Source organism: Musa acuminata, chromosome BXJ3-8 (genome assembly GCF_036884655.1).
Source record: "Musa acuminata AAA Group cultivar baxijiao chromosome BXJ3-8, Cavendish_Baxijiao_AAA, whole genome shotgun sequence".
Lineage (NCBI taxonomy): Eukaryota > Viridiplantae > Streptophyta > Magnoliopsida > Zingiberales > Musaceae > Musa > Musa acuminata.
Window position 1 is genome coordinate 39,980,139 of NC_088356.1, and position 22,734 is coordinate 40,002,872.

The 22,734-nt window shown below is 42.2% G+C and overlaps 3 protein-coding genes across 7 annotated transcripts in view; 1 reads left to right on the plus strand and 2 right to left on the minus strand.

Moving 5' to 3' along the window:
* Positions 1-151: 151 nt before the first annotated feature.
* Positions 152-3,340, plus strand: LOC135645460 (protein NRT1/ PTR FAMILY 2.11-like). Its single transcript, XM_065163852.1, has 4 exons — positions 152-461; positions 540-757; positions 1,716-2,272; positions 2,353-3,340. The coding sequence occupies exons 1-4, from the start codon at positions 347-349 to the stop codon at positions 3,167-3,169; spliced, it is 1,707 nt and encodes a 568-aa protein (XP_065019924.1). The 5' UTR covers positions 152-346; the 3' UTR covers positions 3,170-3,340.
* LOC135645461 (protein FLOURY ENDOSPERM 6, chloroplastic-like) lies at positions 3,240-11,530 on the minus strand. 5 transcript variants are annotated; one of them, XR_010498790.1, is made up of 9 exons: positions 10,474-11,530; positions 10,224-10,375; positions 7,055-7,264; positions 6,752-6,981; positions 5,354-5,499; positions 5,112-5,259; positions 3,915-3,983; positions 3,693-3,839; positions 3,240-3,559 (listed from the first exon to the last, which is right to left on the minus strand). XR_010498790.1 is itself a non-coding variant. In XM_065163854.1 (9 exons), the coding sequence occupies exons 1-8, from the start codon at positions 11,013-11,015 to the stop codon at positions 3,744-3,746; spliced, it is 1,596 nt and encodes a 531-aa protein (XP_065019926.1). In that variant the 5' UTR covers positions 11,016-11,529; the 3' UTR covers positions 3,240-3,547; positions 3,697-3,743. The 5 variants fall into 5 exon arrangements, 2 of the variants coding, with proteins under 2 accessions (XP_065019926.1, XP_065019925.1); XR_010498789.1 differs by having other exon boundaries at positions 3,240-3,547; positions 7,055-7,267; positions 10,474-11,527; XR_010498788.1 differs by having other exon boundaries at positions 7,055-7,267; positions 10,474-11,525.
* A 527-nt stretch (positions 11,531-12,057) lies between these two features.
* The window catches only part of LOC103994631 (gamma-glutamyl peptidase 5), a 29,973-nt gene continuing 19,296 nt past the window's right edge, over positions 12,058-22,734 (minus strand). The window contains exons 2-4 of the mRNA XM_009415022.3: positions 12,704-12,859; positions 12,465-12,632; positions 12,058-12,384 (exon numbers count right to left, since the gene is read on the minus strand). Coding sequence (XP_009413297.2) covers positions 12,271-12,384; positions 12,465-12,632; positions 12,704-12,859 — 438 coding nt within the window. The 3' untranslated portion in view covers positions 12,058-12,270. The remainder of the gene's footprint in view (positions 12,385-12,464; positions 12,633-12,703; positions 12,860-22,734) is intronic.

Here is a 22,734-nt window from a genome sequence, read left to right on the forward strand (position 1 = left end):
CCTGTCTTTTAGTTGGAGCATCTCCGGTAGATGCCGTCGCAACATTGTGGCTCGTATAATAATGCATCTTTGCAATGCTCCATGTGCATGCCTACCTGTCTTCAACTTTTCTTCGAGTCAAGACTGAGAGGGCCCCAAACAGATGTTATTTCATTGAGACATGCACCAAACCAGTCCTACTTTAGTCACAGAATCCATAAGTATGACCACAATCACACACACACACTCTCCATCTCTCTCTCTTCCTGCGGTGAGATGAAGTCCAGCCATTTGCTTCCCGTTTTATGAGCTCCACCCTTTCTTTTGAAAGCACGGAGATAAGGAAGCAGAGCAGTCAAAGACAGAGATGATGGCCGCGAGAGGAGAGAAGCCGCAGGTGACGGAGATGCCGGAGAACGGCACGGCAACTGAGACGGAGAAGATCGAATACACAGGTTGGAAGGCCATGCCCTACATCGTAGGTACGGGCATCTCCACACCGCCACTTGCTCATCGTGCTGCGAATGGCTTGTGATGTCTGAGCCGGGAAACTCGAGCAGGGAACGAGATCTTCGAGAAGCTTGGAGCGCTCGGCACCATCACCAACCTCGTCGTCTACCTCACCGCCGTCTTCCACCTCAGGAGCATCACCACCGCCACCATCGTCAACGTGTTCAACGGCACCACCAACCTCGCCCCCGTCCTCGGTGCCTTCCTCGCCGACACCTACTTGGGCCGGTACGCGACGCTGGGGCTTGCCTCCGTTGCTTCCCAACTGGTACTGCACTCCAAACTCCCCTCCTGTTTCAGTACACAGTCTTACCATTCCAGCATGTTAGGGAAGAAGAAGAACACTTGCACAGAGCTAAACTATAGGCTATTTATTGTCTTCGAGCAATTCTCGAGTTCAATCTATCTATCTCGAACACATGCAGCAGATGTGAGGAGGAACAGATTCTAGCGCAAGCTAATGTGCTATAGGATGCTGCTTCCAACTCAGAAGATTGGCAGTAACGAAGCTTAAAGCTGACACGGTTTCTTCTTTCTAAATACGCTTCGGATAAGGATAGAAGAGGTTGGGGTAGATGAATCCAATCCAAAGACGAATGTGCCCGTAGTTGACTGTCATAGTCTTATCGAATGAATGCCCACAAGACCACCCACCATATGAGGGCACTAACAAACTTGAATGGGTGTGGGCGACCCCTATTATCTGAAGCATTATTGGAAAGCAATCTTGCAGGAAATTTATAGGTAAAGAGAGTGCAACCCCACACCACCATTATCTTGTATGTCTCATTAGAACATTATTGTCCAGTGGCGACAATTCCGCCATTAGATGTACGAGTGACATCGAGGAGGTCAGCTTTGCTTATCATTTGTCCATCCCCCCCAACCTTTCTGCTCGCTCCACACCTCTCACACAGTAAAGGGGACAAGATCTTTTATTTGGATCTTATCCACCAAAATACATATTATGGTCGACATGTCTTGATCAATAATATTACTACTGTTTGTGTATTAAATGTTTATTATAGTTTTTTTTTCTTCTTTCTTTTAAGAGATAATTAAGTATAGTGTTAACTTAGTTTACCATCCTTAATTAATCTATATGACTATTATTAATTTTTTTAAGTATTGTTTATCGATAAATAGCACATCATCTTAAATTTTACTGATGATAATATGTTCTACTGCCTCGTAATTAGTAGATTTTACCTGTTCGCTGCGTGTAGGGACTGCTCATCATCATGCTCACTGCTGCCGTCTCCCAGCTGCATCCTCCGCAGTGTGACCCTGGCCGACTCTGCAGTGGCCCGACACCCGGGCAGCAAGCCTTCCTGGTCTTCGGCCTCGCCTTCCTCGTCATCGGAGCCGGCGGCATCCGGCCATGCAACCTGGCCTTCGGGGCCGACCAGTTCGACCCACGCACCGAGGACGGGAGGAAGGGCATCGACAGCTTCTTCAACATCTACTACTTCACCTTCAACATCGCCATGATGATCTCCGCCACCCTCATCATCTACGTCCAGAGCAACGTCAGCTGGAGCGTCGGCCTCGCCATCCCCGCCGTCCTCATGTTCTTCTCCTGCGCCTTCTTCTTCCTGGGTTCCAGGACGTACGTGAAGGTGAGGCCGGAGGGCAGCCCCTTCAGCAGCATCGCCCAGGTGCTGGTTGCGGCGTTTCGGAAGCGGCGCTTGAAGCTCCCCGATGACCACCCCGTGGAGTCCCTCCTCGATCCACCGCATCTCAGCTCTCTCATCTCCAAGCTCTCCTACACCAACCAGTTCAGGCAAGCACAAGTAGCAGCATCACCATGTTCTTCGCTGAATCAAACAGCAGTTTGATGAGTGTCTTCATGGATGGATTCAGGATTCTCGACAAGGCTGCAATCGTAACTCCCGAGGACGAGATCAAACCAGATGGGTTTGCCGCAAATCCATGGCAGCTGTGCACCCTGCAACAGGTCGAACAGGTGAAGTGCATCGTAAGGATCATTCCCGTCTGGTCCACCGGCATCCTGTACCAACTTGCAGCGACGCAGCAGCAGACCTATGTCATCTTCCAAGCCCTCCAATCCAACAGGCACCTGGGGAGGAGCAACTTCCAGATACCGGCGGCTTCCTTCGTGGTGTTCCCCATGCTGGGGATGTCACTCTGGATCCCCATCTACGATCGGATCGTCGCCCCGCGGCTGGAAAGGATCACCAAGAAGGAGGGAGGGCTCACGCTGCTGCAGAGGATGGGAATCGGGCTCGTCCTCTCTGTGGTCGTCATGGCAATCGCCGGCGTGATCGAGGAGCGGAGGAGGAGCCACGCCCTGCGCCACCACCAGACCGTGTCGCCCTTCTCCTCCCTGTGGCTGATCCCGCCGCTCATCATCCTGGGCGTCTCCGAGGCGTTCAACGTGATCAGCCAAGTGGAGTTCTACTACAAGCAGTTCCCGGAAAACATGCGGAGCATCGCGGGGTCGTTGCTCTTCTGTGGCTTCGCGCTCGGGGGTTACCTGAGCAGCTTGATGGTGACGGTGGTCCACCGCAGCACCGGGCGAGGGCAGAGCAAGAACTGGTTAGCCGAAGACCTCAACAAGGGGAAGTTGGACCTCTTCTACTTCTCCATTGCCGTGTTAGGGGTCCTCAACTTCATCTACTTCGCTGCTTGCGCCAAGTGGTACAGATACAAAGCTTAGACGTAGCAGCAGCAACATATAGGTGTATATCTTGTCCCAATTAAGCATGTCAAGATAACAGAGCACAAGGTCATCAAGTCTCATCGTTTGCTGCTTAAATTGATAATTTCTTCTTTGGAAACTTGTGCTACACAGCAATTCAAAGGTATGGCAAAGGCGTATCAACAAACATATAGGTGTATATTTCTGTGAAAAAAAGGGGCACACAAAACAAACGTTTCTCATGTCAAAAGAATGTTTCTAATTCTTGGCTTCAGACGGGTAAGCATGAAACTGGGAAGAGCTCCTTGGTCTCTGAGATCCTCAGCAGCTCTCATCTCGTTATGTGCACTGCCCCAGTGGATAGCCAGTTCTTGGATTGAAATGCCGCCATCTGAACTGGAGGAGGTTCTTGGACAGCCACAAGGATTAGCATGGTTAGTATCTAAAACACCCAACATTTAGTACGAAATGCAGAAAAATAAAGAAAAAGGGGCCATCCGTCGTCATTAGACCATATCACTCTTTGTGCAAGAATACCTACCCACCCAAACAACATTGCCCAAGCATTTCTCTGCTCTTGGGCTGTGTACCATCATTTGACGATAAGGAGGTTGTTCTCATGACCACTGTTGCGCACGATGGGGCGCAGCGGATCGACTTTCCACACACCATCCACGATGAACTTGATCTGTCCAAGTACAAGAAAATTCTTTTTGTGTATTCGCTGGAAAAATCACTAATTAAGATATGAACTGCTGCGCACCTCGTATCGGCCAGGGTACAATTTTAGCTGCAGAGAGAAGACACCTGAACTTGACCTTTCCATCCTTCTCTGAAAATGTCATATAAACATTTAAAATGTCATATAAAAGATCTATGAAATTTGAAGTTACGAAATATCATAGAGCATACGATGAACATTAGAAATGCCGAATTTTAATAAGTATGCAGTTGAGTGAGAGATCGAGTTAATAATAGCCCCAATAAAAATGTGAGGTGGTAAGACACGACATGAGATTCCATTACCACTTGACCTGAGATTTTGGACCTGATGATGTTCATCATGAGCATATGGGCCTTTTGTGAGCACAGTGGCACATGTATGTGCCCTGGTCATAGGTACTGGAAGAAAGAACTAATTCCTTTTCAATATGGAAGGGCCTCATTTATACAAAAGGGAATGGGGTGTATTTGCCTAAGGTGTTTACTCTTTGCTGGAGTGTCATGACACCCTCTGATTGTGAAATCCAGACATATACAGAACTCTTGCTCTCTTGGAGAGCATGCATGCTCTACTGGCTGAAAATAGAGGAAGATGCAGAGAAATTTGTACAAATGTGCGTCACATATCAGCAAGACAAGTGGGAAGACAGAAGCCAGAAGACCTCTTGAAGCCTTGCCCTTGTACCAAGCTTGCCAAAGGTGGGAGACTTCAGATTGATTCTACTAGTTGTTGACCAATTTTCAAAATGTAATATTCATTGCACTTTATTTCCTTGGTTTTTATATATATATATATATATATAGCATTCTCATATCATGAAGAATGCCATGGTGGGATAAAAGATATAAACCTCATTATCATGCTTCATACTTCCAAGTAAAACTGACCAGTCGAAAACTACAACTTAAGTGTCGGGTACTTAACGACTGGATAGAGAATTCTCCAACTATCTACAGAAAGATTGTGGGATTGATGAAAAAAATTCATCACTCGAATTAACAAATTGAGAGTCAGACAGGCCATACTTGGCAAATGAAGAGAAACAGTTCAGCTCAACAGCACATAAACTAAAAAAAAAAAAAAGTCTACAGATAAACAATAACCATATTTATTGATCATATAATTCTCTACATTCATAAACCATACGAACAAAAACTAGAGTCCAAATTTTATCATATAATGTTCTACTTCATATATCATACGAACAAAAACTTGAAAGCCATAAAATGAACATACCTGACCAGTCCACCCATCAAAAGACCCTGCAAGTAGAACTTCTGAAGCAGAATTAGGCCAAACTATATTAGTAGTATGGAGTAGTAGTAAAGCATTTTGGGCAGAATCAATTCTGTTTTGTTTCTCTTCTGTTCGTTTTCGTGCTTCCCTATAAAAGAAATCTCAATATCATCAACAAACAATACAGTTTGCAAGAACATATTTCAAAAAAGATTTCAAATCAAGCTGGGAAAAATGCATACATAATCTCAAATGATATCTTTCCTTCTAAAACTGCCAATTTTGCTCGAATAGACCGCAACTTATTTCGGGCATTCATTATCTCAGTCTCTTGAAATTCCCATGCATCACAAAGGCTATGTAGCTCATCTGTTGAGTTTTTTTGGTGCTGAATAACCAAACTGAATGAGATAGTAGTTGAAATTATAAAAATTTGCCATTGTTATGAATGAGACTAAATAAGAACTGAGCAAACAAGCCAGCGAATCCAATACATAAATTAGATATTTCCACATTGTGTGAACAAACCTTTTGTTTCCCAAATTACAGAAATAGTGATAATCCAAAGTACGATACACTGAGGCCTAAAAGAAGATCTACTACCCTGGTTGCAAATTAAGCTCATACAAACAAGAACCGTTATAAAATTACCCTGGACATGAAATGAGATCTTCGAGAAAGGAGAAAAGAAATGACAAGTTTTACTATAGAGGGTATTATTCATTTCAGAGCATCCAAAAATGCTAAAGCACCAAGGCAACAGAATCCTCAACTTGGTTTTCTTGGAAGGTTGTACATGTATCAGTTCTTTTTATCATTCATTACCTATAACCCAACACCAGGATTACTAGGTTTGTTACATACATAGGTCTTACAGAAACAGAACATTATAAAAACATAAATATACAAGCAATATAATTTCTTTCATTACATTTAACTCACTACAACGTATTTACAAAAAAAAATCTCATTTTTCATCTAAGAAATAAAATAATATGAAATAAATGAAAAGAATTAATACAAAAATAAAGATTCTATCAACTAAAAAATGGAAAAAGTATTCTACAATCATATGAATATTTAAACCAAGGAGAAGCAACATCTTTTTACAGGTCTGGTTAGAGTGAAGTAGTGGATTAAGTTAACAGTCTGTCAAAATGACTGACAGCAAAGTATAACAATGGGAATTGAAATGTAATACTAATAGAAAATGGTAGTGTCAGGATGTAGCAATTGTCACCTGAAGGTTAAAGAAAGAAAACACTATAAGGAACATTAGAGAAGAAATACATGATACCGATAGAAAAAGTCATGAAACTATCATTTTGATTATAAGAACTATGAAAGCAGATACTGCCAGAATCACCATCCAATTATTGATACAGCAAGCTTTATCTTCTTTTCAAAGATAACCAACAATAAGTCAAAGAATTTAAAAAGTAAAGCATAATATATTTTAGCAGTTATGTTTTTTTATGGAATTTTCCTCCAGGTAACTTAAAAATGAAAGTAAAGATATGGCATCCCATATAAATAGGTAAAACAACGCTAAATGATAAGATGCCAATTGCCAAGTAAAAAAATTTAGTCTATAGACAAATGCCACATACAACAAAAAGAAGAAGATATACATGACATACCTTTTGTGAAACAGCACCAGCTCTAGATCTAGCTAGTTGAAGAGCAGAGCTAAGATCTGCCTCCAGGTGCTGGAGACGTAACTGTATCTGACTTTTGTCAGCAGCCGGTTCATTTATTCCGTTATCAGAATTAAATGAGTTCCGAGTTTGTTTATGCACACTCCTATATTCAGCATCTAAAGGGTCAGCTTCTAGTGTCTTTCTGTCATCAGTCGGAACAATTTCAGCAGCTGCAAAGCACACCTTCTGTATCATGAGTCGATATAGTAATTTAAAATGCAAAAAACAAAATTTGCAAATTACCTTCAAACTCTTTTATGGAAAAGCCTGCTCTTTTAAGGCTCCAACTCCTCCACATGTCTGGTGTTGAACTTTTTGTGATGTTGACATCTTTTGATGCCCCATTTTGGGAGTAAACACCACCAGAATGGTGTAAAAATATATTTTCTGATTCTACAGACTCAGATCTGCTATTTCTATCATTACTATAGAGAGCCAACTTGTGGGAAACTACTGCTGCATTCAAAAGTATGTGTAAATTTATTTAAAGATATCAAAATCACAAAGGCTTTCAGAAAGCAATATCTTGTCCATTATAAATTGTATGTTCACAAGGACCACTTTACAGACCCTTCAACAAAAGATATAATCCAAACATAGAGTCTAAACCAAGCAAGGTCAGATTAAAACTAAATGAAACATGATAGAAAATGTTTGTTTGTTTCCATCAAACTGAAGCCCGTTCTTGTTTGGGATCCATATATTATTTCTTCTTACATAGACTATCTATCAATGTTTTCAAAAACCTAGGTAGTCTGGCCAGGTGCTTGTAGTGCTGTAAACAGCTCATACCTAGATTGAAATGGGGGATGCAATTTATATCCAATATAATAATGCACAGGTAAAACAGATCAGGTGATATACAGGTCATCAACAAATAAACTCAGATGCAATTTACATCCAATATAATAATGCACAGGTGAAACAGATCAGGTGATATACAGGTCATCAACAAATAAACTCAAATCAAATCTGGTTCTAATTGGATTGGACCTCAGACTGGGTCAGAGTGTGGGGTATGATGGCAAGGGTAGATCAATATCCAAATGATGGATTTTTGGGCTAGCGTTTGAGGTTTTATATCCACTGAGATGTGAAGTGTGACTGGGTAAAAGACTATCTAATTTATTTTTTATTGTGCATATAATATATGCAGGTGATGACTTGTACACTCACCAGTGGCTAAAGTGGCTTGGAGGCTGAGGAAATCTTAACTTGAACTGCCTGAAACTACCAAGAGAGATGAGAACCTAGAGACCCAGTGGAGTTGCCTCTCACAAGAAACTCTCTGGTACTTGGCAATAAGTTGATGACAAGAGGAGAATAAGTGAGGATTTTGTCAACATTCTAAATTATTATCTAGGCACATGTTCACGACACAGGCATCCATGGAAATACGAGAGTCCTGCAGATGACAAGAGGGTTGGCAGTGAGGGTAACCATCTGCATGAACAAAACATAGTAGATTGCAGGTGCAGGTGCAGGTGCCCAACACTATAGCCATGGCTCAGGAAGAGGTTTGTGATTACGATTATCTCACAAGCATTTCATCAGATCAATATGGAATGTTGCATGTCCCTCTTATAACCAATGACAAGTCAATAGAAACAAAGAAAATTAACATGGACACCGAGGATATATGCTGACTACCTTATGATTAGTTACCAACTGATTGAAATAACACCCAGACCCCTAGATCAGGTCAATAGAGATAATGATGTTCACAATGGTAATAAATTTTAATAAGGTATAAATTTTCTAATGTCTAAACAATCACATTAGTCACTATAACTGTGCAGGATCTTTCTATTTAGCTCCTAAATGAACAAAAACATTTTGCCCAAAAAAAAATCATAATAATTACTCCTTTTCAAATTGATGTCATGTGTGCTTAATATTTGAGCAGCAATATAAATTGCAACATCTAAATTTATATGTTTTGGTAGTTTTTCATTTCGACGGAAAGCATAGGTATCATCCAAAAAGAGGATAAGGAAAAAGAATTAAAAAACAACAAAATCTGAAACTAAACTTAGAATTTAAGTTTTCTATCAGATACCAATACCTATTTCATTACAACTTACAGATCTTTCGCCATAACTGTGAAGTGCAGAAAAACAACAAAACGTCTTACACATATTCTTTATATGTGGTCGGCATACCTCCACAATTCAATGACTTAAAATTTTGTTAAACTCAGTACTAAAATGTTTGAGAGAAGAAAAGAGAAGACCGAAAAACAAGAAACATATTGTCATGGCACCATCAAAATTTTTACCAAATTATTTCCCATGAGACACCATTGTCAATGCCAATGATGAAAAAAAGAATAATCAACAAATGCTCACATTTTAGATATCTAAAATACTTAAATACACCAAAGAAGTTCCCTCATGCAAGACTGGTTCCACTCATCATTCGATAACAGAATGTACTACCAGCCTTTTAGAGATCTAAATAAGTGGTAGTACCTCATCATCCACTTAAACTGTTCTTGTCCCATACGTTAAAATTGAATTATGATAAACAAAGCAGATTGTTTCCTTCTTAAATCATTACAAATTTGTTAGATGAGGGAACTACCTCATCTATTCTAATACAATAAAATCTACTTTATCACAGCCAATATGATCAGGTGGATGATAATAACAACCCCCTAGGTGTCAGAGAAGTGAACAGTATTGAATACCTTTGACATACACAATGCATTGTCTATTGTTACTTAATTAACTGTATTACTATCAAAAAGTCATCTACGAAGTATGCTTGACATGATTTATTTGACACATTAAGCATGGAGGGATATCTCTAACAGCAGTTGTCGGTCATTGGCCACCAAGCATCTGAAGACCCATAATCTACATAATGACTTGCATCAATGCAATGAATGCTTTAGTACCGTAGAGGTGAATATGTTTCTATCTAGAGCTTGTCTAGGTCCTGCAATCTTATTTTGAGATTTATTGCACCAGAAAAGCTGCATACCACCACCATCTGCCAGTGTTGAAATCTTTGCATGAGGTGGTCTTGCATCATTGGACCTAGAAAAGGTGCAATAAAGATAAGCTGGAAAATTCCTAATATTCATTGATTTACAGGAGTGTTTACATCCAAAACCAGAACTAGCACTAGCTGATCCAGACCCAACAAAAGGCTAACACCATATCTTGCATATGGTGTTCTCCCATTAGGCTACAAGTCATACAACATTCGATGATAACAGGAGTTCATCTTTCACCATGGAACAACCTAAATTATAAGCAATGAAAAGAAAAGGCAATTATAACCTAAATTATAATTATAACCTAAATTATAATTTCTAGTTCTCAGATACTAGACATGAAGAAAAGACAATTGCTCATGATAAGCAAGCTAATCGGTCTTATGTTAGAGCTGACAAAAGAAAACTTACTTGTATCTCCTGGATCATGGACAGCATCCCTCCAGGAGTCCTTATCATACACCGCTTTCTCTCTCGAACCCATAGCAAAAGACAAGCCCCTCTCTTTCTCCAGCCTGCTCAAGATCCCATCGATGCCATCATCCTCCACGTTCTCCGTCTCCCTTAAAGTGTCGAAATAAAAAGGGAAACAACCAAATCAACTAGAAAGTCCAGAAAGGAAAGAAACAAAATAAATTCAAGAAACATACGCCTCACTCACAATGATCTCCCCGAAGAAGATGGGGCAGCCGTATTGTCTTCGGCGGCCAGTGTACCTACAGCATCGCTCATCAAAGAACCACAAGAAACCCTTTCTTGACAGATTCTACCATCTTCTTGACCGACTCCACTCCTCGATTCCGTCCCAACGCCTATCACCTCGTCGCCATCAAGATCCCACCCCATGGCGAGCCAGCCGCCCTGCGCGGCCACCGCCTCCGCCAAGTCCGCCCTCCCGGCGGCGACGAGCTCTCTCCTGGTCGGGAAGTCCATCGGCTTGTCGGACTTCCGCATGAACTCATAAATCTCGGCCTCCACATCCATAAACCTCGGCCCCATCGCAAACACATCCTCCTGCTCCTCCTCCCTCGCCTTAAGGAAGATCCCTTTCCTCCTCCTCCTCCCAATACGGATTCTAGCACTCGACGGGTCGAAGGACGACAGAGAATCGACCTTGGGATGAAATGGAGGGGGCAATCTTGGTGCGGGGAGGGAGATGAGGAACGAGGAGGGGGACACGAACGAAAAAGAAGAGGAGGACATACCGCCACATCTCCCCAGTCCGCGAGCTTTGGAGTAGGAGGAGGAGAGATATTAAAAGAGGGCGATTCCTCCACAAAGAGGCGCGCCTTTCTTGCTTGCTTCCGTATCAAGCGAAGCAAAACGGACCAAAATCAAGAGGAATAACGAATGACAGAAAGCACAAAGAAGGCGGGGGGACTCAACGAAAGAAGAAGAAGAGCGTATCAATGGCAGTGCCCGCAGAGGGGAAGGACGAAAAAGAAGAAGGTGGAGGTGGTAATTGCTGTAGATAAGGAGGGAGAAGCGAGAGGATTTGTTCGGGTTGCGGACAAGGGAAAGATCCTTGATTGGTCCTTTTCCTTGAGGAGGGAATTAGATGGGGACGAAGGGAAACCACACTGTGACTCGTGCATATGGTTAATTCTTGTTCCTTGAAAGAATTATATTTAAAGAAAGGCCCCTGAGGGACTTCTTGAGCATTTCTCCCATTGCGGTTTTTTCGTATTACTTTGTATAAAAGCCCTTAACAAAATTTAAATAGCATATTTGGCCTATTAATTTTCGGGTAGCTTTTTCACGTGTTCGTCCTCTGTCATCATGCATCCAAAAACGGTTCGGTTAAGGATGAATTAGGCAAGGACGGTGAGATGATAGACGATACAGTGTCTCATTGTCCCATTGTGAGCTCTGTCTGATCTCTTTAGCTCCTCAGAAGTTGATAGGGTACGCCATCTGTTTGATCAAATGACTGCTGTCTTCATAAAGTATTTGTTTGGAACACCCCCAGAGAGTTCTCCTTTCAACAATGTTTCAAAGATGGCAGCACTCATCCATGTTTGATATGGATGTTCTTCCATTGCCTTTATGCTGAGTGTGCAACTCAGCGTCATGGGTTGCATGTGATGCATACCTGCCTACAAATTGTGTGTAAAGGCGACCTTTGGATTGGTGTTTCTCCTGTCTGTCGGCAGAGATTGTTACTGCTCCATCTTTTTATGTTGTTCACGTTGCTTGCATATGACAGACATTCTCTATTCATTACTGTTGTGCTGCTCAACTTAGCTTGGACAAACTCCGTTGGGTCATCCGATGGCTACAATACAAATAGCTGAAACACAGTGTTCGACAAATGACAAAGAAGTTTACAGTAGATTGAAATGGCTGTTCCTTTCCCAGATTACACAGTCCTACTGTATGAACGCGAGTAGCGATCCAATTAGCAGCACTTGATGATGCTTATGTATAGATCATGGAGTTGAAGTTGAAGCCGGAGGAACTACAGCTGCCATGAGAGGTTCCCCCTGAGGAAGCCCTTGCAGAGCCTCTTCCAAGCCTCTCGGTCTGGTTCTCGTGCGTCCAAGCTCGCCTGCGCCGCTTCAGCATGGCAAGTCTGCAAGATTACACGCACCTTTAGTCAATCCTCTGCATGACAGAACGAATGGCGTGGCATGAATGAGATCAACGCCTGACCTGAATGAGGTTTCGCTGGAGGAGGCGATCGAGGAGGTGACGGAGAATGTCTTTGCTGTACTCAGGGTGGCCTTGGATGCCCAGTATGTGGTCTCCGTACCTGAACATCTCCACTCCGGTCTTCTCCGACCACGCCATCACCTCTGCCTGGGGAGGCACTTGCCACACCTGCAAACACAAGCCAGCATCGCTCGGAGGAGGAGGAAGAAAGGGAGTGATGGGGGTCAGGCTTCACCGACCTCGTCGCGATGGCACTCTATGACAGGGAGGTGAGAGGGGATGTGGAGGGAGGAGAGGAGCTTGATGGTGGAGTGAGATGGGTGGATGCAGGTCACGCCGATATCCCATCCTTTCATGGCTCTGCCACTCTTGCCGCCCAGAGCTCGGCTCAAGATCTGCCCAAATGAACATGCTTGTGAGCATTTGCAGTGTTGGGTTTCCTTTGCACGGTTCACGTACGCGAATGCTTCAAAATGTGTGCATGTAACTGAGTGTTTGTAGTATTAGTCCACAGAAGATTACGAGCAGAAATGCTAAGCCTTGCTGGTGGTTTGAGTCAACTCGGTGATAGCTCGTTGATAGGGGGAGATTCACCACCCAATCGTCGATTGCCACGTGGCTGATAAGACTAGATAGGACCTAGATGATATGATATGTAAAGTAAGAACACTCACTAAAACACCCCGCGTTGCTAGCATTAGCCTTTGCTTGTTTCAGCGATTTAGCATATGATATAATAGGAAACCTAAATCCTTACTCTAAAGAGGAAGAAGTCATATCAGCACCTTGAAACTCCACTGGTAACATAGCAATAATAGTAAATGGAGAAGAGAATATTCCATCCGTCATGAAATAAGCCTACTACAAAGGCCTACTAATTTATTATAATCGAGATTAATTATAATTTACCCATGACTCTACTTTGCACCTTGGCCCTAACTTGTGTCGAAGAGACCTAATCAAACACGTCACTTGATTTGAATCTTTTGATAAATCGATCGTCAGATAAGCACCCGAGTCACCTCCTAATCATTATTGGACTCATACACACGGTCCAAGACTAAGTCAAGTTGATAAAGGCATCACCAACAATCACAACCATCATTTTGACACTAGAAGGAAGGCTCATCTTCGGTCTGAAAAATTTATAGGGTGTTGATGCTCCTCGCCGATAATGTCTCGACTCACATAAGTTCATCCCTTATCATCCAAGCGAAAGCATTCCTTGCTAATGTGTTGGCCTAGGTGTTTTCCTCCTAAGGCACCTAAACAATATCAAATTTAGAGAAATGAGGGATTGACTTCCATAATGAGAATCAGATCTGTGCAATGAGAATTAGATCGTGATGAGATTACGATAATGAGACCGATTCGTCTCTAAACATAGACCCTAAATAATCTTAGTCATAGATTACTCGAGATTAACATCGAGATAACCGAACAAACTGGTGTGTTACATATCCATTCATATGATGGAGACAACTGGTCTTACAGTTGTTCATGTAGATACACTAGGGCTACATTGCAGGTGCTCAATGGAGAATGAGTTCACTGATTGATCCGCTTATGAAATGCTGGATAGTTGATGATAACTCATTGTCAGACTAATTTCGTCATCTCAGTGGTGCACATGATCCTTAGACTTGAGATACCAAGGATATCCTATATGAGTACTACACTCTTTGATACTAGATTTATAGGTTTGAAAGTTTCAGATCTAGCACAATCGGTCATCGGAAGTATCAGTCAACCTTATAAGAGCTATTGAGTGTCGATAGAGGATCATTTGCTCTCGGTATCATAAGAGGAATATCTCATGTATTCTTGTTTAGACAAATCCTTAGCCAAGGTCATTCAGATTGAGAAAGAAAGAGTTCTCCGGGAGAATCCGATTAGAACAAGACTTGAGGAGAAACTATATGAGCTTGATAGAGTATACGATCTCTAGGATATTAGATGGATGAAGGACTGTAGGTACATGGTAACTGAGGACAAATATATCTAAAAGATTATATTCCCCTACAGCGTCTAGGGACTACGATGTAGTGGCCTAGTACGTCCGTAGTCGATGAGTCGAATGAATTATTATGAAGATAATAATTCACTAAGCTAGAAGGAGTTTTGATAGGTATAACTCATGCCCAGCTCGACATTGGGCATAGAGGGTCACACATATATGGTAGGTGTTGTGATGAGTAGAGGTTTGAATATAAGATAGTCGTCGGAGCCCCTATTTTATTAGATATCCATTAAGTCCCTGAATTATTGTATCACATAGATAAGATCAAATAAGAGCTAATAAGAGATTATTGGATAAAGATCCACTGATCTAAGAGGCTTGAGTAATTGGATGAAGATCTAATACCCAATAAGGCAGGATCCAATAGGGTTAAGTTGATAGGCAACCTCTATAAATAGGAGAGAACCAAATGACCATAGGCTAGACCTTTTTGGTTGTCACCTCCTATTCTCCTCTCTCCTTCTCCTTCTCAACCAACGGGTATGGAGATTTGGGCAACGATTCGATAAGCGTCTTCGCATCCCTTTACAATGTGGATCACTACTAAAGAGGATGATACTTGACCTTCTTCATTCTCTCCCACAGATCTGTAAGAATTCGAGGATATATGATCTCCTTAGGTAACACAACTATCTCACAAGTGGTTTTCAGTTTCGTGGATTTTTGCGCACCAATCTTTACACAACAACAAATAACTTTTGGGGAAATCTAGGAATTTTGTTTTCTGTTCTTCTGCTATGCATATGATGTCACCCCTAGATTTCCCTACAATGGTATCAAAGACATGTTGTTCGTGCGAAATATTTGTTTTGAATTACGTGTGTTGGATTTTAGAAAGGCTTTTGACGTCAAAATTGTTAACACAAAAGGCGAGAGAGGGCAGCAAGTGTTATCGCTCGCGAGTAGGGGCGGTCGTCGAAAGGGTGGCGATGGCTGCAATATAGCAAACAAGAGCAGGAATGATTAGGGCTTTTAGAAAAAATGATAGTTTTGTCCCTTAAAATTTTAAATATTTTAAATTCTATCCTTTATTTTCTAAATTACCTAATACCCTTCATAATTCAAAAAAATTCTTATGTCTTGAATTTTAAAAATTATTAGTTAATTAAAAGATTTAATTAACTATTATTATTTATTTAGTAGTCCTATATATATAATGATATGTACATGTGATGTATGATGTGGATGGATGATCATGGACCGTGTGATCTGATGTATGTGTAATATAATCATTATTATTATTACTATTATTGAGGCTTATAAGTCTATTATTTTTCGTTTATTATTGGGCTTGTGTGCCTATGATTATGTTGCAATTATACGAGGAGGCGCAATGAGAGAGTGGACGCGATAGCGGGTCCCATGAAGTGAGACGGACGATCACGATGCATGAAGATACACCAAGATGCTGACGAAACTAATGAGAACGAGATGGATGATCATAAGGCATGAAGATGCATCGATACATACATAGATCATGATGTGAATAATTGGACCCACTAACTTGGGACTGATCACATTAGGTTGTGATCCATAATCATATAGTATGATTGCTCATGTGATGTGTAATTGCTTATACACCTACTAGATATGTATATATATTTGCATGCGATGTAAATATATATTAAATATGTATGTGTGTGACACGTCATAGGAGATCGAATCAAAATCTCCTCTCGATAATATTAAGTCGATAAACGTGAGGCAATTAGATTGACCCATGTGGCCTTCCATTGTTATATGTAGAAATCGATTCTTGACATAGGTTGAGTTAATTGAGTCCCTCGAGGCTCACCTAGATCGTGATTTGATATCTTGGCTACGACATAGAGATGTCACTGATGACATGAGGACATTGTATGCTTGGTTGAGTCCCTCGAGGGCATATCATCGAATCAGACTCATCTTGTAACAATGGTGATGACTTAACCGAACATCATAGTTGGTCAAGTCCCTCGAGACCATGGTGGTTTGGAAGCTGAACAGGACGATCATCATAAAGAGTTATGATTAGCAAGAGTTATCTATCTTTACGAGCTTAACGTGATTGGTCGAGTCCCTCGAGGTTACGTTAAGATGCCGATTGAATTTCGATCCCCACTAGAGATCCGTCAGGGGGTCTCCAATTCGTATACCAGATGAAGTTATGTGTTTCACGAGAAAATAGTAGGAGTAGATTAAGATAAAAGTCCTTATCTTAATTATTTATTTTTATAAAATCTATATATTATTTATTTCTGTTGTATTTTTATTTTCAGAAAAATGTCACTTTCAAATCTCTTATGTGATATACTTGATGTCAACCGTCTCATTGGTCTAAATTATATGGATTGGCTCTACAACTCGAGAATTATTCTCACGGTGGAGAAAATCGCGTACGTCCTTGATACAATGATGCTTATGCCTAAGAAAAGGGCAAGCGAGGATGAGATCGCTAGTTACGTGAAGTACATAAATGACTTCACTCTTATTCAGTATTACATGTTGGGCTCTATGACTCTTGAATTATAGAGACAACATAAAAAGATGTATGTCAGATCCATTCTCCTACAACTTTGTAAATTGTTTGAGGAATAGGAATATCCAAAAGTCTCTTTCGTGCTAGGATGATTAAAGGGATACCAATTCAGAATCATGTCCTAAAGATGATTGAGTGGATAGAGAAACTCATAGGTCTAGGAATAGTCCTAGAGGATGACCTATGTGTGGACCTTGTGCTTCAATCCCTACCATATTTCTTTTCTTAATTCATAATGAATTTTAATATGAACAAGCTTGAGGTGACTCTTCCTGAGCTTCTCAATATATTGAGGGAGGCAAAGAGCACTAGAACCTAGTTCTCTATGCTGGTGAGACTAGAAAAAAAAAAGATAGAAAAATCTCTTAAGAAGGACACGGGCAAGGGCAGACCGGGTAAAACAAAGGTTTCTAAAAAAGACCTAACAAAAAACAAAGGTTAGTGCTTCCATTATGACAAAGATAGGCATTGGAAGAGGAATTACAAAGAGTACTTTGCAAAGATGGTGAAACAGAAGCTTCGAGAAGCTTCAGGTATATTCATAATTAGTTTCCATTTGTTAGAATCTTATGATAATACATGGGTATTAAATATCGACAGTGCTTATCATATCTGTAATTCATTGCAAGTTCTGGTAAGACATAGGAGATTGGCGAGAGACGAGTTAGGCCTCAAGATGAGCAATAGAGCAAAAGTAGTTATAGTGGTTATTGGCGAGGTCACCTTACATCTACCTAGTGGAGCTATTATTGCATTAGATACACACTATCTTGTTCCTTCTATTATCAAAAATATTATTTCCATTTCATGCTTGGCAGTTAGTTGATATAAATTAGTTTTTGAGAACAATGTTATTCAATATTATTAGATGATAAGATCATTATGAAAAAAACATTGTACAATGGTTTGTTTATACTAGACACTGCTTCATATATTATGAATATAAGTGAGTCTAAAAGGAAATGAGATGAGTGAACAATGCATACCTATCACAATGTAGGCTAAGTTATATCCATAAGAAAATTATTCAAAAGTTACTAAAGGATGGATACCTAGATCCACTCGACTATGAGTTATATACAACTTGTGAGCCTTGACTTCGTGGAAAATTAACCAACTCTCCATTTAGTGGAATTGGAAAGAGAGCTACTAAGTTGTTAGAACTTATACATAGTGATGCATGCGGTCCATGTCAACTCATGTTATAGGTGGTTACTCATACTTCATTACTTTTACTAACGATTTATTAAGGTATTGACATATGTACTTGATGAAGTACAAGCCCGAGGCCTTCGAGAAATTCAAGGAGTATAAGAATGAAGTAGAGAACTAGACGGAAAAGAGTATTAAAACTCTTCGATCAAATCGAGAAGGTGAATACTTGAATATAGAGCTCACCCAATTCCTCAAAAACCATGAGATTTTATTCCAATGGATACCTCTTTATATACCTCAGCTCAATGGTGTATCCGAAAGAAAGAATCACATATTGTTAGACATGGTGCGATCCATGATGAGTTTCACCGACCTACCCATTTCATTCTAGAGATACGTCATAGAGACTACAGCTTACCTTATAAACAAAATTATAACTAAGTCGGTAGTGTCTACACCATATGAGATATGGAAAGAAAAAATATTTAATCTTAATGTTATTAAGATTTGGGGCTATCTTGCCTACGCTAAGAGATATAACCCCGATAAATTGGAATCCAGGACAAAGCAGTGCAAGTTTGTGGGATACCCCAAAGAAACATGTGGGTATTATTTTTATCACCTAGAGGACCAAATAGTCTTTGTAATTAAGAGAGTAGTGTTCTCTTGAGAAGGAACACATTCTTAGCGGAGATAGTGGGAGCATGATAGAGTTGAGCAAGGTTGGAGAACCTAGCTCAAGCACTATTCCACAACCCAAATCTGTTCAAGTATCTAGCACACAAGTTCCGACTTTACGTAGGTCCTGCTAGTCATAGGTGCCCAGCAAGCCAATCACGTGAGTGATGGCACGTGTGACTTGATACATAATCTTTTTGCTTATTATATTTTGGCGTATATCACTTTATAACAATTGCATATGTGCATATATATATTGTGATGTCCTTGGATTTGTGCAATGGGAATCAGATCGTGATGAGATCACGATAATGAGATCGATTCACCTTTAAACACATATCATAAATAATCCCGGTCATAGGTTACTCGAGAAGGACATCGTGATAACCGGATAGACTGGTGTGCTGTATACCCGTCCATATGATGGATGCAGCTGGTCTCATAGCTGCTCGTGTAGGGACACTAGGGATACAGTATAGGTGCTCATTGGAGAATGAGTTCACTGATTGATCCGCTTACGGAATGCTGGATGGTTGATGATGCCTTATTGTCAGACAGCGATTCCGTAGTCCTAGTGGTGTATCTGGTCCTTAGACTTGAGACACCAAGGATGTCCTGTATGAGTGCTCCACTCTTTGATACCAGACTTATAGGTTTGGCTGTCCCCAGATCTAGTACAGCTGGTCATTGGGAGTGGTAGTCGACCTTACGAGGGCTATTGAGTGTCAATAGAGGATCATCCACTCTCGGCGTCATGAGAGGAATATCCTATGTGTTCTTGCTCAGACAAATCCCTGGCCAGGGTCATTCGGGTTGAGAGAGAAAGAGTCCTTCGGGAGAATCCGATTAGAGCGAGACTCGAGTAGAAACCGTATGGGTCTGACAGCACCATGCTCGATATACGGTCTCTGGGATATTAGATGGATGAGGGACTATAGGTACATGGTAACTGAGGACAGACAGGTCCAATGGATTGGATTCCCCTGTATCGTCTGGGGACTACGGCGTAGTGGCCTAGTACGTCCGTAGTCGATGAGTCGAGTGAATTATTACAGAGATAATAATTCACTGAGTTAGAAGGAGTTCTGACAGGTATGACTCACGTTCAGCTCGATATTGGGCCTAGAGGGTCACACACATATGGTAGGCATTGCGATGAGTAGAGGTTCGGATATGAGATATCCGACGGAGCCCTTGTCTTATTGGATGCAGATCCAATACCCACTAGGGAAGGACCCATTAGGGTTTGACACAAGATCTCTATAAATAGGAGGGATTCACAGCCTCATACGCTAGAGCCTTTGCTTGCCTTTCCTATTCTCCTCTCCCTCTCCACCTCAGAGTAGGCCTGGAGATTTGAGGAGCGTCGTCGCAACCCTGCTGTGTGGATCACCGCTAGAGAGGAGGACGCTTGACCTCCTTCACCCTCTCCTAAGGATCTGCAAGGAAACAGGGATATACGATCTCCCTAGGTAACACAATCTCTATACACAGTTTTGTGTTTTGCGGATTTTTGCGCACCAATCTTCGCACGATGACGAACATCTTTTTGGGAATCGGGGATTTTGTTTTCTTGTTCTTCCGCTGCGCATATGATGTCGCCCCCAATGATTTCCCAACAGTGGTATCAGAGCCAGGTTGTTCGTGCGAATGATTGGTTTTGAACTGCGTGTGTTATGTTTAGGAAGAATATTGACGTCAAAATCGTTGACGCAAAAGCGAGGAAGGGCAGCAACAGTTGCTGCCCTCGATCTGCATGCCTGCAGCCACCTGCAGCGACAGCCGCAGCCGCAGCCCGGCAGCACAGCGCCGGCGCATGCGCAAGCGCTGTGCCTGCAGCAGCCGGCCGGCGGTCTGCTTCCAGCAGGCTTGCGACCGGCGGGGCTGGCAGCCCGCGGGTAGAGGCGCCTCCGGCCGCTGAGCCCGCGGGTAGAGGCGCCGCGGGGCAGCAGCCCACGGGCAGAGGCGCCGCAGGGCAGCGGCGCCTGCCGCCGCTGCTCCCGCGGGCGAAACCCCCCCCCATAGGGGCGGCCGCCCGGTGGGACAGCACCGCCTGCGGAGGCAGCGGCGCCCGAAGGGGGGGCCCACCCGCAGCGGCATCGCCGCCAGCGGGCGTGCCGCCTGCAGGCGAGGGCAGTGCCCTCGCCTCGCCGCACAGGCCGCCGCCGGCAGGGTGGCGGCGGCGGCAGCAGCGAAAAGGGGAAAGGGCATTAGGGTTTTCTGGGAAAAAGAAAATTTTGCCCCTCGAAATTTGAGAAATTCCAGTTTCTGTCTTTTGTCCAAATTATGAAAATACCCTTAGGAATTGAGAAATTCCCTACATGTCCCTGATTTCAGAAAAATATTAATTAATTAAAAGGTTTAGTTGATTATTATTTTTATTATTATCTAGTAGTCCTACATGATGATGATTATTTATACATGTGATGTATGATGTGTGGACGGATGATCATGGATCGTGTGATGTGTGTACTTGTGATTATTATTATTGAGGTCTGCGAACCTCCATTATATTTCTCGTTTATTGTCGGGCCTGCGTGCCTATGATTAAGTTGTAATCATATGAGGAGGTGCAGCGGGAGCGTGGATGCGATAGCGGGACCCACGAGACGGACGATCGTGATGCATGGAGATGCATCAAGATGTCGACGAAACCGACGAGGACGAGATGGACGATCACAGGGCATGGAGATGCACCGTTGCACACATAGATCTTGATGTGAGTGATTAGGCCTACTGGCTCGGGCCTAATCATATTAGGTTGTGGTCCATGATCATCTGGTGTGATTGCTTATACACATACTAGATATGTATATATATTTGCATGCGATGTAGATATATATTAAATATGTATATGTGTGACATGTCATATTAGGAGACCAAATTATAGAAACATCTCTCGATAATATTAAGTCGGTAAACGTGAGGCAATTAGATTGACCCACGTGGCCTTCCATCGTTATGAGTAGGAACCGAATCCCGGTGTATGTTGAGTTGGTCGAGTCCCTCGAGACTCACCTATATCGCGATTCGCTATCTTGCTTACGACATAGAGATGTCACCGGTGACCTGAGGGCATGGTATGCTTGGTCGAGTCCCTCGAGGGTATATCATCAAATCAGACTCATCTTGTAACGAAGGTGTTGACTTAACCGAGCATCATGGTTGGTCGAGTCCCTCGAGGCTATGGTGATTCGGAGGCCGAACAGGACGGGAATCACAAGGAGTTGTGATCGGCAAGAGTTGCCTACCTTTTAGGCTTAGTGTGATTGGTCGAGTCCCTCGAGGTTACACTAAGACGCTGATTGGATCCTGATCCCCACTAGAAGTCTGCCGGAGACTTCCGTTTCACGTGCTGAGGGTGTCGCGTGACTCGATAGTAAAATAGTGGGAGCATATTAAGATAGAAGTCCATATCTTGATAGTTTATTTCTTGCAAAATCTGCATGTTATTCATTTCTGCTACATCTTTATTTTCAGAAAATGTCGCTTTCAAATCCCTTACGTGGCATACTTGATGTCAACCGCCTCACTGGTCCAAATTATACGGATTGGCTCCGTAACTTGAGAATTGTTCTCACAGCGGAGAAAATCGTGTACGTCCTTGATACAGTGATGCCTACGCCCGAAGAAGGGGCAAGCGAGGATGAGATCGCTCGCTACGTGAAGTACATTGATGACTCCACTCTTGCTCAGTGCTATATGTTGGGCTCTATGACTCCAGAGTTACAGAGACAACATGAAAAGATGGATGCCAGATCCATTCTCCTACATGTCCGCAAATTGTTTGAGGAACAGGGAAGGACTCAACGATATGAGATATCCAAGAGCCTTTTCCGCGCTAGGATGATTAAGGGGACACCGGTTCAGAACCATGTCCTAAAGATGATTGAGTGGAT